Here is a 17,178-nt window from a genome sequence, read left to right as displayed (position 1 = left end):
GAAGTCCTTAAGTGATGTTCAATACAGTGATATAAAAAAAACTTAAATATTATGATATAAAGTCAACAAATCTTCTGTTATATGATAAGGGAATAAGAGAAGAAAGAAAACAAAGCATATAAACATGTTCATATCACAAAAAAATGAAATCATGATAATCACAATCCTTGTTTGCATAACTGGTCACGTGGTCGTAGTTAGTTTTTATAACTACCTTCTTCCACTCCCATTTTATATTCCCTTTCCCCTCAGCATGTTGCTCTTTATCTGGTGACCTTCAAGGGTCTGAAATCTTGTCTGGATTGGGTTATTTTCCATTGATGATAGTCACAGGTCATTCACAGTGTTGGACAACCTCCACCCCTACATTGTGTCAAAACATCTGACTCAACCCCAAAGAAAACTCTTGGTACCTTAAGCAGTTACTCTACAATCCTTCCCTGCATCCAGACATAGTGACCAGAAATCTACTGTCTCCCTGAATTTAACCTATCTTGGATATTTCACATAAATGCATTTATGTAATATGTCCCCTTTGGGGGCTAACTTCTTTCATTTAGCATAATGTCTTTGAAGTTTATCCTCATTACAGCCTGTGTCAGTATTTCATTCCTTTTGCAACCAAATTATAATCCATTGCATGAACCTATCGTAATTGTTTCATTCAGTTGTCCACTGATGGACACTTGGATTGTTTCTAACTTTTGTCTATTACGAATAATGCTGCCATGAATATTTGTGTAGAAGGATTTGTGAGGGGGTCAGATGCCATAGGGGCATGGGCAGGCCTGGCAGGACAACAGCAGAATGGGAGGCTTCTGAAGGCACACGTGCCTCACATTTTTCCAGACAGAACATTCAGAAAGGGCTCAGGGGAATGTCCTTGGGTGCAACTGGGTGTTTCAACAACCTCGTGCCAAAGAGCGTGCCATTTCGCTCACAAACCATGTTCCCCACTCTCTTTCAACCATTGAGAAGGTGGACCCAATCCAGGGATCAACAGCTTTGAAGCTAACTATTAAGTGAACCCTGAGAACATAGAGTTGTTGTTTTTATTTTTTTTAAGTTTATTTACTTATTTGACAGACAGAGATCACAAGTAGGCAGAGAGAGAAGCAAGCAGGCTCCCTGCTGAGCAGAGAGCCGGACGAGGGGCTTGATCCCAGGACCCCAAGATCATGGCCCGAGCCAAAGGCAGAGGTCCAACCCACTGAACCACTCAGGGACCCCGAGAACATAGAGTTTTAAATGAATTTTGCAATAAAAATCATCTGGTGGTTCAGTAAGAAGCCTAGTCTAAAAATATAGATATATTTAACCTTCCAGCTTTGGGGTTAGAAATATGAAAACATGCCGAGAGCAGCAGCCCGAGCCTTAAGTTTCATTTAGTCTTGTCAGTTGAACTCGCTGGAACTGAAATTACGGACTCAGAAGTAAAAGTTGTTGAGCTATTTTACGATGGGTTATGTGAGCAGCCCCTAGTCTCCTGTGCTGTGTGGACTTGGGGGAGTCACTGTACTTCTCTGGTTAGGCTGTGTCATCTGTTTAAGGTGAATAAGAACCCCTTTGCCACTGCACGAGGCTGAATTAATTATAATGAATTTTTCTTTCTTCACCAATCCCTGTTTCTTGGCCTCTCTGCCACTCACTCTCCCATCCCTCCTTACCTCCTTGGCCGCTCCCTTCCAGCCTCCTCTCTTCTATTTTATCTCCTACTGCTGGGGGGCGGGGGGGGGGCTGGGGCTCTGTCCTCACCCTCCGTCCACATCCTCTGCCCAGGTGAGGTCATCCATCCATGGCTTTAAACACCACATTTGCTGATGCCATCCCAGCCTTATCTCCCACCCTGGCCTCTTCCCTTAATTCCAGACTCATGGATCCAACCAATTGAATGAGATTCTTCGCTTTCCTGTGTCCCAAACTGAACTCTTGATTTCTGCCCTCCATGGACCTGCTCTGCCCTGGTCCTGGTCTCGACGTTCTCAAGGCATGCCCCGCCCCCCGCCAGGTGCTCCAGCCATGACCCCTTCCTCTTCCTCACCCTCAGAGCCAGTCCTGCCCTATGCCTGGGGCCCACCCACTTCCCTTCCTTACACCTCCAGCAGCCTGGTCACAGACCCTCTCGCCTCTCTCTGCACCACTGTGAGGGCTCTGCCCCAGTTGCTGATGGTCTGTCTTGCATTCAGGGGCCGGTGGGATTCTGGAACGTGCTTTGTGACATCGGCGGTGGCCTCATCTGATCCATTCTGAGCAGGCGAGGGCTGCGAGGGGCTGTATGAGCCCAGCCCATCCACCTACAACACCCAGTTTGTATGGACCTTTGTAATGTCAAGCTTGGGGCCTAGGGCCAGCTAAGTGCTCCGTTCTTCCCAAGGTGTAAAATGGGTAAAGGCAGAGCTGGATCCCGTCCTCCTGGCTTCCACCCTCCGCCAGGGAGAGGTGCATAGACAGCTCTGGGAGTAAAACTGGCAGGGCCCTTGCATGTGGTGGGGGAAGAGAGAGGGGTGACATGGCTTCTGTTCATTCCCTCTGCCAGATTTGCCCAAATCCCTGCAGCCATCCTAATCCACCCTGTCTAATGGAGCCCAAGCTGGCTCAAGCCCCCATGGGATGAGCCTGCAAATCCCTGGGGCTGGGAGCTCACCACCTGTCCCCAGGGTGCCCTTTGCTCTCTCCCTCTCTTTGCATCAGAGAGCCAAATCCGGGGCCTCGGACAGGAATGATGGTTAAAACATATTGTGGCTAAAGCCCCCTCATCGTAGCCCTCAATGATGAGATGGGGAAATGTAAGATCCGAGCCTCCCACTGCGGGAGTCACTGCTTCAGACCCCAGAGCCCAGGAAGGCTTTCTCCATGACCAGAAGGACAATTCTTTAGGGTTCCATCATCAGATGCGAGAGGTTGGGGCAGAAGCTGCGGGGTGAGCTGGCCCTGTCCGTCCCGCCTTCCCCACTAAAGGCCGTGTAGGCGGCTGGTTTCATACGAGTCTGAGCGCCAATCCAGAGGCTAATCCGTGCCAACTATGTGGCCTCAGATGAGACTCTTCATTCCTTGAGGTCTCTCTTTTCCCATCTGCAAAACGGGGCTCACAGTAAATGTCTCCTTGCTGCAGGGTTGTTGTGTGTGTATTAAGCAGAGTCCTTAGTAAGGTTAAAGGTCTGCTTGCTGGTGCTTCCTTCCTGGCCAGCCCTGTTCTCCTTCCTGCTGTTCAGGTGTACCTGGCTCAGTCAATCTGAGCTCCTTTCTCCCTCTATTCGGGTTTTGCAGGGACAAAGTTGGGGAGTGCCTTGGGCAGCTGGAACCAAGGCCCAGGTGGCTAGGAAAGAAAGGAAGAGGCGGACAAGAAGAAGAAATTGATAGAGACAGAAAGAGAAGAGAGAGATGGGCAGGGGGTAGAGACAGAGATAGAGAAACAAACGGAGAGACAGAGGACAGTGTGTGTGTGTGTGTGTGTGTGTGTGTGTGTGAGAGAGAGAGAGAGAGAGAGAGAGAGAACGAGAGAGAGCCCCAGGGAGTAGGGCTCCCTCCTCTCCTAAGAGGGAGGGAAAGGAGGTGTAGAGCGCCCCTTCTGCGCACACCCCTCAGGGTGGCCTCTCATCCCCTCCCCAGAATCCCTAAATCCTCTCTGGGCCCTGCACATCTGTCACAGCCCTGTCCTGACCAACAGCGACAGCGGCTGGCGCAGGTGAGTGTGGCTAGGGAGTGCGTTCGGTTGTGCGCTGAGGACCAGGGGCCCAGGGCTGTCGGGGAAAGGCAGGCTGGCGAGATGGAGACCGCGGTCGGGCAGGTGGACCTGAGTGAGAAGATCCCGAGTGTGTGAGAGCGCGGTGGAGGCCTGGGAGCGCAGGGCGAATTGCTATCCCACCTCCTCCCCCCGGGCTCCGCCGACGTTCATTGCGCGCCTCCCCTCTCCCCAGGACCCGGGGCTCCTGCCAGGCGCTCAAAGCGTTCCCGCGTTCTGTTCCCTCCCGGCCCTGGAGCAGGACAGCGGATGGCCCGGCCGGGGAGCTCCCGAGCCGCGCTGCCGCCGCTGCTGATGCTAATGCTGGTGCTGGCGCAGGCGGGCACGGCGGGCGCGGCGGGCTCGGTGCGCCTGGCGGGCGGCCTCACGCTGGGCGGCCTGTTCCCGGTGCACGCGCGGGGCGCGGCAGGCCGGGCGTGCGGGCCGCTGAAGAAGGAGCAGGGCGTGCACCGGCTGGAGGCCATGCTGTACGCGCTGGACCGCGTGAACGCCGACCCCGAGCTCCTGCCCGGCGTGCGCCTGGGTGCGCGGCTGCTCGACACCTGCTCGCGGGACACGTACGCGCTGGAGCAGGCGCTGAGCTTCGTGCAGGCGCTGATTCGCCGCCGTGGCGACGGCGACGAGGGGGCCGTGCGCTGCCCAGGGGGAGTCCCCCCACTGCGCACCGCGCCCCCCGAGCGCGTCGTGGCTGTTGTCGGCGCCTCGGCCAGCTCCGTCTCCATCATGGTCGCCAACGTGCTGCGCCTGTTTGCGGTGAGGGCACTCTCTTTCCGTCCTCCTCCCGTCCTCGCCCTCCGGGTGGCTGATGTCTGATCTCCCGGCAGAAATCCTCAAATTCACAGACCCCGTCCCTTGCACCAGATGTACGCCCGAGCCACATCAACCCAACCGGTCCACCCTTCCTTGTCTGCTCTGGGGCCCTGCCAGAGCTGCCGTGTGCACACACAGCCATTTGTGAGAATTAAGGAAACCTACCTTCTGGAGGGTCAAGGTGGGCCCCCTCCCAGAGGCGGTTGCAGCCTTGGGCTGGGGACACGATTCACTAGAACAGGGCAGCGGCTAATTTAGCACCTACTTGGTCACTAGCTTGGGTGTCCTTGTTTGGGGCACACTCACTGCACTTTGCTGTGTGGTGGTCTCACCCCGGGCCCTGGGGAGTGCTCAAATGAGTGCAAATTTTTCCTGGGACCAGGACCCTCCTTCTGGTGGGGCAACTAGGACATACCCCTGACTGCTGGGGAGGTAGGGAGAGAGGGTAGTTCCTCATCTTTAGGGAACCATCTTAAATGCAGAGCAGCCCCTTACTTGCATCCTGGGGGGCAGTGATTGGGGGAGGGGAATAGGAATCAGGGATTGGGGGGCCTTTGGCATTAGAGTTTGGGGGTTTTCTGCAGTAGTCATTTACTGGGGTTCCATTGGAGAAGGGGGCATCTCTGTGCTTCGTCTTTCTGAGCCCAGAGGAAGGCTTTGCTTCCATGTGGCTAGGGGAGGGGACTTGTGTTTCTTGAGAGTTTCTCCCATTCTCCCAGCATGGCCTGTTTCTACCATGCTGGGTAGGGGTTTTATCTGGGCCCCCCGCCATCATCTGCATCCATATAATTCCCCCCACCCTGATTCCCCCTGGACAGGAGCTTGTTGTACAGATACACCTAGCTGGGACAGAGAGAATTTTGGGGGTGGGGGTGCACAGGGAAGAGTCTCCATCTCACCTGCCTGCCCATGTCTGTCTGCATTTGTACCTCTGTCCCCTGTCCTGCCTGGAGCTCTAGTTTCTGTCCTTTTCCCTATGTCTGCCTCTCTAGGCTGAGTGCAGAGATCTCAAACTTGGCGGTCTTCAGGGGCAAGGTTTGGGGTGTAGATGAGTGAAGCAGGACCCCACATGTCCAGGGCCCACTGCCGCCAGCTCAGCCCAAGACTGGGGTGGTGCCCCACTCCCACGTTTTAGACCCTGGCTATCAATTCAGAAATTAAACGAATGAAGACATTGGTGCAGGAAAGGCAATCAGGGGCCAGATTTGCAGTTCCTGGTCCAGGAGCAGGGCTGAGGGTTTCCGAGTTCACCTCCTTATGTGTGTGCATCACTGTGATCGCAAGGCATTTTAGATGAACTTCCTGGAGGAAGTTCAACATGTACAGGAAGATGGTTCTGAAGATCAAACGTTAGCGTCCAGAGTGCCCAGAGTAGCTATAGCATCCATTAACCACGCTGGGCCTTTCTCTGACCTTCCCTCCTTCTTTATGGTTCTTGTTTCTCTCTCTCCTCGTCTCTCTTTTTCTCTTCCCCCTTCCTCTTTTCCTCTTCCCTTCTCTCTCCCTCTTGCTCTTCCCATCATGTCTCCATACTCCATACTTTCTTTCTGCCTTGCTTCAGACATCCCTGTTTCCCCTAGACCAGCTCAGCCCACTCCTTCCAGAACCTTCCCTCTCTTCTGCCCTTCACACCAGCTCCCACCTCACCCCTCTGCTCTCCTAGCCTCTCCACTCTCCTTTCACACTTGCTCTTCCTCTCCCCCATTCTCCAGGATCAGCTCAGCCTATAATCCCAGCTGTCAATCACTCTAACGCACACAGATAAGCCCAGTTACAAGCAGTCCCCTCCATTAGGCCAGAAAGAGCTTTGAATCAAATAACCCCATCCCAGCTCCCCTGCCTGCTCTGACCCTGCCTGGTCTGCTGCTCCTCTACACAGACTTGTCCCTTTGTGCGAATTAGGAAAACATGTTGTCTCCTGGGGCTGACAAGGAGTTCCATTTCCCCTTGCCAATGCAGCCTTTTGCCCAGCAGCTGGATTGGCTGCAGGCTCGACTTGAGCCTCCACTTCCCCTTTGCCTGGACACAGTCGCCACCACCGTATGTGGTGTGCCCTGCCCTCTCCCTAGACCCCTGTACCTCCCATATTCCATCAGACCACATCTCAAATACAGAGCATTCCCCATGCCCTTGGGGCTCTCCATGTGGCTCTCCCACGTTGGCCCCTGGTGCCCTAATCCCAGGCTTCCGTGCCCCAACCTGTGTCCTGGATCCCTGCTGCCCTCCCTCCATCCGTAGCCCAGGTGTCCTTCCCCCTTCCAGATACCCCAGATCAGCTACGCCTCCACAGCCCCTGAGCTCAGCGACTCCACACGCTACGACTTCTTCTCCCGAGTTGTGCCACCAGACTCCTACCAGGCCCAGGCCATGGTGGACATCGTGAGGGCACTGGGATGGAACTATGTGTCCACGCTGGCCTCCGAGGGCAACTATGGCGAGAGCGGGGTTGAGGCCTTTGTGCAGATCTCCCGGGAGGCTGGTGAGCTGGGAGCGGGGGTCCAAGGCATCAAGGAGCCTACACAGGGGTGAGCCAGGGGCCATCGGACAAGGCCAAAGCCATGAGATGGGACACTGGGTCCTTGGTGGGGAGCCTGGATAGTGCCCCTGTGGGCAGGTGCCCCTTTGGAGCATTCGGTCCCCATCACAGTCTTGCACCATGGTGGCCCCGGTGGGTGGGTACTTGGGTTGAACAAGAGGTGACTCTGGCATCCCCCCCCCAGGGGGGGTCTGCATTGCCCAGTCCATCAAGATTCCCAGGGAACCGAAGCCAGGAGAATTCAACAAGGTGATCAAGAGACTCATGGAGACTCCCAATGCCCGGGGCATCATCATCTTTGCCAACGAGGACGACATCAGGTGGGATAGCCGGCACATTCAATCACTGTGGTTATCAGAGGCTCTCCTTGAAGGCCCTGCCCCCTCTTCTTACACATCCCCCAGCCATGCACATCCTCCCTTCCTCCTCCTCCCTCTTCTTGATGCCCCCCCCCTCCTGCCCTTACAGACTTTCCCGGCTCCCATCTGTCTGTCTGGCACACCCAGAAATGAACCGGGCCGGGTATGGGTGGAGATACTCCAGGACTAGCCAAGGGAAACACAGAGGAATACCTGTCTGTTCTTATCATTCACAGTGGGGGAGAGACCCATGGGCAGATCTGAGTGCCGAAAATGAGCTGTCAGGGAAGGAGACCTGGGGTAGTGCAAGGGGTATCAGCAGGGGGCCATGGACCCTGGCCTGAGGCCTGTGTGGCTCCAAGCCAGCAGGAGGCTTGGCAAGAGAAGGGAGGCCCTTCTTCCTTGAAGTGGGCTGCAAGTGCACAGAACAGGAGGGCAGCCTGGGGCCAGAGCCTGGCTAGAAACTTTACTACCTAAGAACCCTGGAGCAAGTGTCCAAAACCCCTTTCCCACCACTTTTACTGCTTAATGAGGGTCTGGTGAGTGGTTTGGAATGGGACAGAAGGAGAGGGAAAAACAAAAAGTAGAAAGGGGATCTCTGGTCCTCGCTCACCCTTCACCCTGTCCCTACCAGGAGGGTCCTAGAGGCCGCACACCATGCCAACCTGACAGGTCACTTCTTATGGGTCGGCTCAGACAGCTGGGGAGCCAAGACCTCTCCCATCCTGAACCTGGAGGACGTGGCTGTGGGCGCCATCACCATCCTGCCCAAAAGAGCTTCCATAGATGGTGAGTGCCGGGATGCCCTCTCCCACCACATGCCAGGCCCCTGCTTGTCCTCCCCACAATCCCCTCTTGGGGGCACTCGTTTTTCCCATCTGTAAAATTGTGTATCCTGCTCCATGTCCCTTCTGGGATTCCCAAATTCTAGGATTCTGAAATTCTGTGAATATATCCCAGCAAGCAGTGTTTGAGTTGGCAAAGGAGGAAAAGCCCACCCCCTACTTCACAGGGTCAAGAATTAGTTGTGTCTTTTCTGGTTTTGTTTTTGTTTTAATTCAATGCCTATCTTCCTGGTATTTCTGGTTCTGCACAAGACACACTAATTTGAGGGTGGAGGGAAAGGGAGCAAAACCGAGGATGGGGACATATTGTCCTAGCGATCAAATGATGAAACCTGCCTCCCCTCCCTCCCTTCACCATCCTACCCATGAATATCTAGAAGAACCCAGCAGAGAGGTTCACTTTACAACAGGATTTGGTCGTTTTCCCAAAGCCTGAACTGAAGATGCCTCGACAAGATGCTTCAGGCTATTTTAATGAAGCACAGAACCTTGTAAAGACTGAGAACCCTGACTTTCCGGGGCTCCCAGCCTCCCACCCACCCTCATGCTCTTTCTTTCCCTTAGAGTGCGCTTGGTTGCATTTGACAAATTAGAATGAGAGTGGTTTTAGCAATAAAGGCATGTCATCGCCAGATAAGATGTCTGAAAACAGGCCACTTCAGGTTGGGGACAGTGAGTTAATGATGTTCTCAAAGCCCTGAGCTCTGTCCCTACTTCTGTTCCACCATTCTTCGTGGTTGCTCTGTGCCTTCGTGACTCAGGTGCCTTATTCACAAAGTGGCTGCGGGAGCTCCACCCATTACATCTTCACCACAGCATCCCAACCAGGAAAGAAGGAGCAGCATAAAAGTCTTTGAGGTGGCAAGGCTCTCAGTTTACAACAGGATGCACAGTCTACCCTGAAGCCCCCAGACGGCTTTGAGATCACAGGCCAGAAGCTGGCCATGTGGCCAGTCCTAGCTGCATAGTGAGCACGTGGCAGAGGAATCATTCAGATGGTTGCTGCCCTCTCTCCTCCCTCTCAGGATTTGACCAGTACTTCATGACCCGCTCCCTGGAGAACAACCGTCGCAACATCTGGTTTGCCGAGTTCTGGGAGGAGAATTTTAACTGCAAACTGACCAGCTCAGGTACCCAGTCAGATGACACCATCCGCAAATGCACAGGTGAGAGCTGCCCGGGGTGGCACGGGAGGTCGGGGACAAGGCGGGAGGCCGGGCGGGCCCAGGAGGGGCCGGGCACACTTCCTCTGGGCATCCCTAGGACAGGCGAGGAACGTATCGGCCGGGACTCGACCTACGAGCAGGAGGGGAAGGTGCAGTTTGTGATCGACGCGGTGTACGCCATTGCCCACGCCCTCCACAGCATGCACCAGGCGCTCTGCCCTGGGCTCACTGGCCTGTGCCCAGCCATGGAGACCACTGACGGGCGGATGCTGCTGCAGTATATCCGAGCCGTCCGCTTCAACGGTGAGTGGGAGCCAGATCCCCTCCCACAGGGAAGGGACGTCCCTGGCATGGATTTCCCTGCTGGACCTGGGGTGACTCAGGATCAAAGGGATGGGAGAGGCAGAATGGTATCCTGTCCCCTGGTAGCAGCAGAGGGCCTGGCATGTGGGCAGGGCTCAGAATAAGGTCTGGAAAAGGCCCGGGAGGACTCAAGCCACACTCCCAGTTTGTGCGGAAAGATAAACTTCTTGTTCAGTGACTATCCTTTATAAAAATTAAAAACTGGGTTGATGGGGGGAGGGGGGTTGGGGGGGTGGGATTATGGACATTGGGGAGGGTATGTGCTATGATGAGTGCTGTGAAGTGTGTAAACCTGGCGATTCACAGACCTGTACCCCTGGGGAAAAATATATTATATGTTTATAAAAAATAAAATTAAAAAAAAAATTAAAAACTGTTCTCCCGCCAAATATGGAACACCTTCTGCCTGCCAAGCTGTCTGTTAAATAGCCCAGTTTAACATCACCCCAGACCAGCCCCACGAACTGGCCGAACAAGCTTCTGAAAGAAACAAGGCTGATTGTTCTTTGTACAGGTCTGGACCCACTGTCCGGCCTGGCCAGCTAAGCTCTTTCTTTTTCTTTATAAACTGTGGTGACATACATATAGGCTCATATTTGCCATCTTCACCATTTTTTTAAAAAAGATTTTATTTGTCAGAGAGAGAGAGAGAGAGAGAGCATGCAGGCACATGGTGCAGCAGGCAGAGGGAGAAGCAGGCTCCCCGCCGAGCAAGGAGTCAATATGGGACTCCCAGGATGGTGACCTGAGTCCAAGGCAGACGCTTAACCCACTGAGCAACCCAGGCGCCCCCATCTTCACCAATTTTAAGTGTACAGTTTAGTCGTGTGCCCTGTTGTGCAACCATTCTCCAGAACTTGTTTTATCTTCCAAGACTGAAATTCTGTCTCCATTAAACATTAACTCCCCATCCCCTCTCCTGCAAGCTTCTGGCAACTTCCATCCTACTTTCTGTCCCTATGGTTTTGCCTGCTCTACGTACCTGCTGTGAGAGGGATCAGGCACTATTTGTCCTTTTGTGACTGGCTCCTTTCCCTCAGTATAACGTCCTCAAGGTTTCACCCACATTGTGGCCGGGGTTAGAACGTCTTTTCCTTTTTAAGGCTGAAGAATCACCTTGCATGAATAGGGGAACACTTTTTTATCCATTCAACCCCCGGTGCGTCCACCTTTTGGCCACTACAAATGATGCTGCCGTGAACGTGGGTGAACCATCTTTGAGGCTCTGAGCTGAGTCCCTTCTCGCGGACATACGCAGGGAAGTGGGCTTGCTGGGCCAGGTGGTAATCCTACGTCCAGTTTTTGGAGGACCCGCCACACTGTTTTCCACAGTGACAGCACCATTTTGCATCCCCACCAGCAATGCATCGGGGTCCCACTGTCCCCACGTGCTCCCGAGGCTTGTTACTTCCGGGGGGGGGTGTGGATAACCGCGGCCATCTCCAGTGGATAGGGGGAGGTGATGTCCCCCATGACTCCGAGCGTCTTTGCGCAAGCGCCTCACGCCTCCCTGCATCCTGGGCCGCCCTCTCCGGGAGGGACGCGAGGACCAGCTGAGGGTTCCCTGCTCTCGCCCCAGGCAGCGCAGGGACCCCCGTGATGTTCAACGAGAACGGGGACGCGCCGGGGCGCTACGACATCTTCCAGTACCAGGCGGCCAACGGCAGCGCGGGCAGCGGCGGCTACCAGGCGGTGGGCCAGTGGGCAGAGAACCTCAGGCTGGACGTGAGTGGGCGCCGACCCAATGAGCCCGGGGTGGCGGGGGCGGAGGGGCGCACAGGCCCCCCAGCCCACCGCGGGTGGACGTCCCAGGCCCACGCGTCTCCTGTGCGGCAGGTGGAAGCCCTGCAGTGGTCGGGGGAGACCCGCGAGGTGCCCTCATCCCTGTGCAGCCTCCCCTGCGGGCCCGGGGAGCGCAAGAAGATGGTGAAGGGCGTGCCCTGCTGCTGGCACTGCGAGCCCTGCGACGGCTACCGCTTCCAGGTGGACGAGTTCACGTGCGAGGCCTGCCCCGGGGACATGCGGCCCACGCTCAACCACACGGGCTGCCGCCCCACGCCAGTCGTGCGCCTCACCTGGTCCTCGCCCTGGGCCGCGCCGCCCCTCCTGCTGGCCGTGCTGGGCAGCATGGCCACCACCACCGTGGTGGCCACCTTCGTGCGCCACAACAACACGCCCATCGTCCGCGCCTCGGGCCGCGAGCTCAGCTACGTGCTGCTCACCGGCATCTTCCTCATCTACGCCATCACCTTCCTCATGGTGGCCGAGCCCGGGGCGGCCGTGTGCGCCGCCCGCCGGCTCTTCCTCGGCCTGGGCACCACGCTCAGCTACTCGGCCCTGCTCACCAAGACCAACCGCATCTACCGCATCTTCGAGCAGGGGAAGCGCTCCGTCACGCCCCCGCCCTTCATCAGCCCCACCTCGCAGCTCGCCATCACCTTCAGCCTCACCTCCGTGCAGGTGGGCCTCGGGCTCCTGGGGCCACGCGAGGGGGTAAAGGGGGAAGGGACGGCGGCTGGGCTGGCGGGTTGTCCTCCACTCAGAAAATCCGATAAGCGCTCTTCTATTTTGGCTCCCATGTTTAAAAAAAAAAAAAAAAGGCTGCAGGAGCCACGGCCCCACTGTTCTCCTATAAACAGAACTCCTCCCCCCAGCCCCATCCTCCTCCATCCTCGAGGGAACTGGGTCAGTAAGCTGGGGAGTGCCAGCATCCAGCGTCGTTTCTGTAAAAAACAATGAGATTATTTTCCTACACGGAACACACTTTCCACGGTTTGGCTCCCACATAAAAATAAGGCAAAGCCATCTGATAATTTTTCTCAAGCAGAAAAAGAATCTGTTTCTTTAAAGGGAGTTCCTGCTGCTGGGTCACTGGGCTAACCTGGATGAGAGGCATGGGCTCCAAAACCTTACTCTGCAGTGGGGCGTCCTGCTCCACAAATGGCCAGGATTTCATGACCTATATGCAGCAAAAAGCAGAGTGCCTTCATGGGGTTCTCTCTGGTAGTATTACGGCGTTGAAAATTATTCTCACGATCTGGAAAGCGCTGCATGTTTTCTGTGCAAAGGGTACCACTCAGGGACAGGTGTGGGTGACACTGTGGCATTGTAGATCCAGGCCAATTCTCAGGGCTACGTGGAGGGCCTGTGCTCAGCCTGGTTTGGACAGGGCACGCTCTGCACTCCAGGCAAGCCCTTCCCCCTGCCTAGCTCTGTGTATGCCTCCTTCATTCCCACCTGCAGGCCTTAGGCCATGCAATTCTCCGTAACTGAAAGGTGTTGCCATCTTCCCGCAGATAGCAGGGTCTGAGCTATCCCTGAGAGAGCCAGAAGGCCAATGTCCAGCTCATCCCGACCTCTTACCTCTCTGCTTCCCTGCCTGAAACCCCTGTGATGCCCCTTTGCACCCAGGACAGAGGTACTTAGACGACAGTCAGTACTTCCTGGCTCATCTCTGGACTCCCCACATTATACCCTCCCTTCCGGAAATTCCGAACCCCTGCAAAGAGGCATACCTGCAGTGTTACTGGGTCATTCATCAATACGGTGGACATGAAATGGCATCTCGTTTTAATTTGCATCTACTTAATTACTAGTGCAGCTGGCCTTTGAGATTTCCTTTTCTGTGATGTGCCTGTTCCTCTACTTTGCTCATTTTCTATTATTTTGTAGGAGTTGCGTTTTTTCTTTGTTTGTTTTGTTTCCAGGTACGGATGCTAGTTCCATTACAGGTGTTGTGAAATTGGTGGGGTCCCTTTTGTTTGCTATTCCTGTATATCTCAGGCCTTGGATGAGAGTTCCTCATAGGCAACTTTTTTTCCTACCTAGAAGCTTGTTCTAAGAGGAGCCTCCAGACAGCTCTCCTGGATGGTGGGTGGGATTTTATTAGTCTCTTGTCCGTGGAGCTGCTGCCTCTGGAAGGATCACAAAAAGGTTCTCCTTTCTGGTGAACAAATTATTAAAAAGCATGCCCTCCTCCGGGATCACAGAGCCTTGCTCTAGGTACATAGCATGGCACTAAAATGTTGGCTCGATTTCAGCCCTACATGCCCCCCACACATACACACATACCAGACAGTCTTGTACAGTGAACAACCAGCACAAATGAACGCGGCAGCCCTTCCAGGGTCCTGCCTTCATTGCAGGTGTCTTAATTCTTGCTCCCCAGCTCCCTTTGGCTCAAGGTCATGTCTTCTGTCACTGTGAGAGAACTGCTACTCCATCTCCTCCCTATTAGTGCTTGCTTTTGACTTATTTTTTAAGATGTTATTTATTTATTTATTTATTTATTTATTTATTTATCGAGAAAGAGAGAGAGCATGCACAAGCTGGGGGAGCAGCAGGCAGAGGGAGAGGGAGAAGCAGGCTCCCCACTGAGCAAGGAGCCCAATGTAGGGTTCAATCCCAGGATGCTGGGATCATGACCTGACTAAAAGGCAGATTCTTAACTGACTGAGCCACCCAGGCATCCCTGTGTTTGATTTTTTTTTTAATTTATTTTTTAAAAAATATATTCAGTTGGCCACCATACAGTACATCATTAGTGTTTGATGTACTGTCCATGATTCATTAGTTGTGTACAACATCCAGTGCCTGAGTTTGGTTTTGATAACCTCCGGTGATCTGGCATCAGCTCACATCCTTTCTACTCTGTTTAGTGCCTCATTCTGAGCTTCACTCTGCATACCCACAGGATTTCGTTACCCTGTGTTCAGAAGTACTCTGGATCTTGAGAAGGAAGGGGTCCTCAGGAACTAGGTTTGCCATGAAGGAACTAGGTTTGCCATGGTGCTAGACGGGATCAAGCGAGTGTTTTCACATCTGCAGAATGGAGATGGTCCTGCCTACCCCCGGGCAGCTGGGGGTGGGGGGTTGTGAGGAAAGAGAATCTCTGCCGAGTCTAGCCCTTTATCAGTGGGACAGACACTGGCTCCTTCCCCAAGCTGGCTCAGAGGGACTATGTGTAGGCCGCCTCTGCCTGTAGTCACTGTATCTTGCGGGACTTGGTGATGGTTGGGATACAGGAAGAGGACATCCAGGGCCCGTTACCCAGCCAGCCCTCACATTGCCAGCACATATCTTCACGGCAGCCCCTTCTGTCCACCAGCCTTTGTGTAGGCAGTCCCCTCCTGGATGGTCCTCCCCTCTCCATGGGGACTCTCAGGCCTGAGCATCCCACTAAATAGGCCAGGAGCCTCAAGGTGACCCTAACCTGCCAGAGACATTGGTGGGTGGCCAGGCTGCATGTTTCCCTGACCCGTGTTGGCTCCCACAGGTGGTGGGAGTGATGGCATGGCTGGGGGCCCAGCCCCCACACAGCGTGATCGACTATGAAGAACAACGGACAGTGGACCCAGAGCAGGCCAGAGGGGTGCTCAAGTGCGACATGTCAGACCTGTCCCTCATCGGCTGCCTGGGCTACAGCCTCCTGCTCATGGTCACATGCACGGTGTACGCCATCAAAGCCCGCGGCGTGCCTGAGACCTTCAACGAGGCCAAGCCCATCGGTTTCACCATGTACACCACCTGCATCATCTGGCTGGCTTTTGTGCCTATCTTCTTTGGCACCGCCCAGTCAGCTGAAAAGGTAATCTGGGGTTCCCCGTCGATTCCACTGCCTCCTTTGTTTCCTGCCTGTCCATGGAAGGGTTCAGTGGTCCCAAGCGCTGGGCCACATGCATGAATGACTGCTTTTTGGTTAATTCATTCACGTACTTAAAAACCTCATTCACGGGGTACCTGAGTGGCTCAGTCGGTTAAGCGTCTGCCTTCGGCTCGGGTCATGATCCCAGGGTCCTGGGATCGAGCCCCACATTGGGCTCCTTGTCCAGCAAGGGAGCCTGCTTCTCCCTCTTGCTCTGCCTCTGCTTGTGTTCCCTCTCTCTTGCTCACTCTGTCTCTCAAGTAAATAAATAAAATCTTTAAAAAAAAAAAAACCTCATTCACTCATTTGTCAGTTTCCCTTTGCTGCTTCAGTCAGCCCAATTTTCCTTTGTTCATTCATGTGTTCATCTATGCTTCTAACCATCCATTAGCTTGTGTTGTTTTTTTTTTAAAGATTTATTTATTTATTTTAGAGAGAGAATGTGTCTGTGAGCAGGGGGAAGGGGTGGAGGGAGCCAGTGGGGGAGAATCTCAAGCAGATTCCAGGCTGAGTGTAGAGCCCAACATGGGGCTCAATCCCATGACCCGAGATCATGACCTGAGCTGAAACCAAGAGTCAGATGCTTACTCGAATAAGCCACCCAGGCTCCTCTCCATTAATTTACTTTCATTCAGTTACTTCTTTAGATACTTTGTAGCCATCAGTCCATTAATCTGTCAGTCCATTTTCTTGCTCATTATTCAGTGATTTCCTTGCATGTATAGTAGAACGTGTTTATTCACCACTGTCCTTCATGTTTGCCCACTTGCTCTTTCATTCAAAGTGTTCATTCGTGCGTACATTTGAAAACATTCATCCATGCATTAACATGCTCTAGTGCTTTTTAGGCATATGAACCCTTTCCCCAGATGTCACTCACTGTGAATGGGCCCTTCCCTTGGTCACTTGTCCAGTTGGTCCTGTGTTATTCATTCTCCGTCCTGCCTATGTCAGAGCCACACCATGACCATCACTTCTTCATGCCACAGGGCCTTTGCTTATATGGTTGCCCTTTCCATCCACCAGATGAACACAGACTCATGTGAGGGTGGGGGCGGGAAAGAACAATGCCGAGTCCCACCCAGTCCTTTCCTCCATGGCTCAGATCTACATCCAAACCACCACACTGACTGTTTCCTTGAGCCTGAGTGCGTCGGTGTCCCTTGGCATGCTGTATGTGCCCAAAACCTACGTCATCCTATTCCACCCGGAGCAGAACGTGCAGAAGCGGAAGCGGAGCCTTAAGGCGACCTCAACAGTGGCAGCCCCACCCAAGGGCGAGGACACAGAGGCCCCCAAGTAGTGAGTGGGGGAGGAGTGGGAGTGGTTGTTCCCTCCCTTCTGTTCTTTTCTTTCTCTTGCTTCACGGTGGAAGCTGTGACAAGTCCAGGTCTGCAGTGAACAGTCAGAAGCAGGGGGTCCTCAAAGCCCATGCCCACCAGGATGGGGTTGGCCTCCAGAAAGACCTGGACCCATATACCACACTTCATCCCTGCTTTTCCGTGCCTGTTGGCATCATACATACTTGCTGCAGACCAGACTTTCTACTCATGGTGGGAAACAGCTACCAAGAGGATCCTACTCTAGGGAGGACTGAACTTACACTTCCTGGTCTGAGTTCGGAGAGCATGATGAAGCCCCTGGGCTTGGCCCAGCGTGAGTGAGAGTTCTACCCAAACAGCCATCAGAATGTGTGGACTGTGCAACATTCAA

At 54.0% G+C, this 17,178-nt stretch overlaps 2 protein-coding genes across 2 annotated transcripts in view; one reads left to right on the top strand and one right to left on the bottom strand.

Moving 5' to 3' along the window:
* LOC111158900 (zinc finger protein 879) overlaps positions 1-17,178 on the bottom strand; it is a 166,379-nt gene that overhangs the window by 59,515 nt on the left and 89,686 nt on the right. The gene's annotated exons all lie outside the window — the stretch shown is intronic.
* Positions 3,992-16,768, top strand: LOC111158901 (glutamate metabotropic receptor 6). The gene is made up of 10 exons (XM_022521222.1): positions 3,992-4,495; positions 6,815-7,031; positions 7,273-7,408; positions 8,082-8,236; positions 9,318-9,458; positions 9,561-9,761; positions 11,401-11,546; positions 11,658-12,281; positions 15,097-15,408; positions 16,571-16,768. Exons 1-10 carry the CDS (start codon positions 3,992-3,994, stop codon positions 16,766-16,768), a joined length of 2,634 nt encoding a protein of 877 aa, XP_022376930.1.

This window comes from Enhydra lutris, unplaced genomic scaffold (genome assembly GCF_002288905.1).
Source record: "Enhydra lutris kenyoni isolate GAN:26980312 unplaced genomic scaffold, ASM228890v2 scaffoldscaffold64, whole genome shotgun sequence".
Classification (NCBI taxonomy): Eukaryota; Metazoa; Chordata; class Mammalia; order Carnivora; family Mustelidae; genus Enhydra; species Enhydra lutris.
The sequence above is the reverse complement of the archived record's forward strand: the minus strand, read 5'-3'. Positions and strand labels throughout refer to the sequence as shown.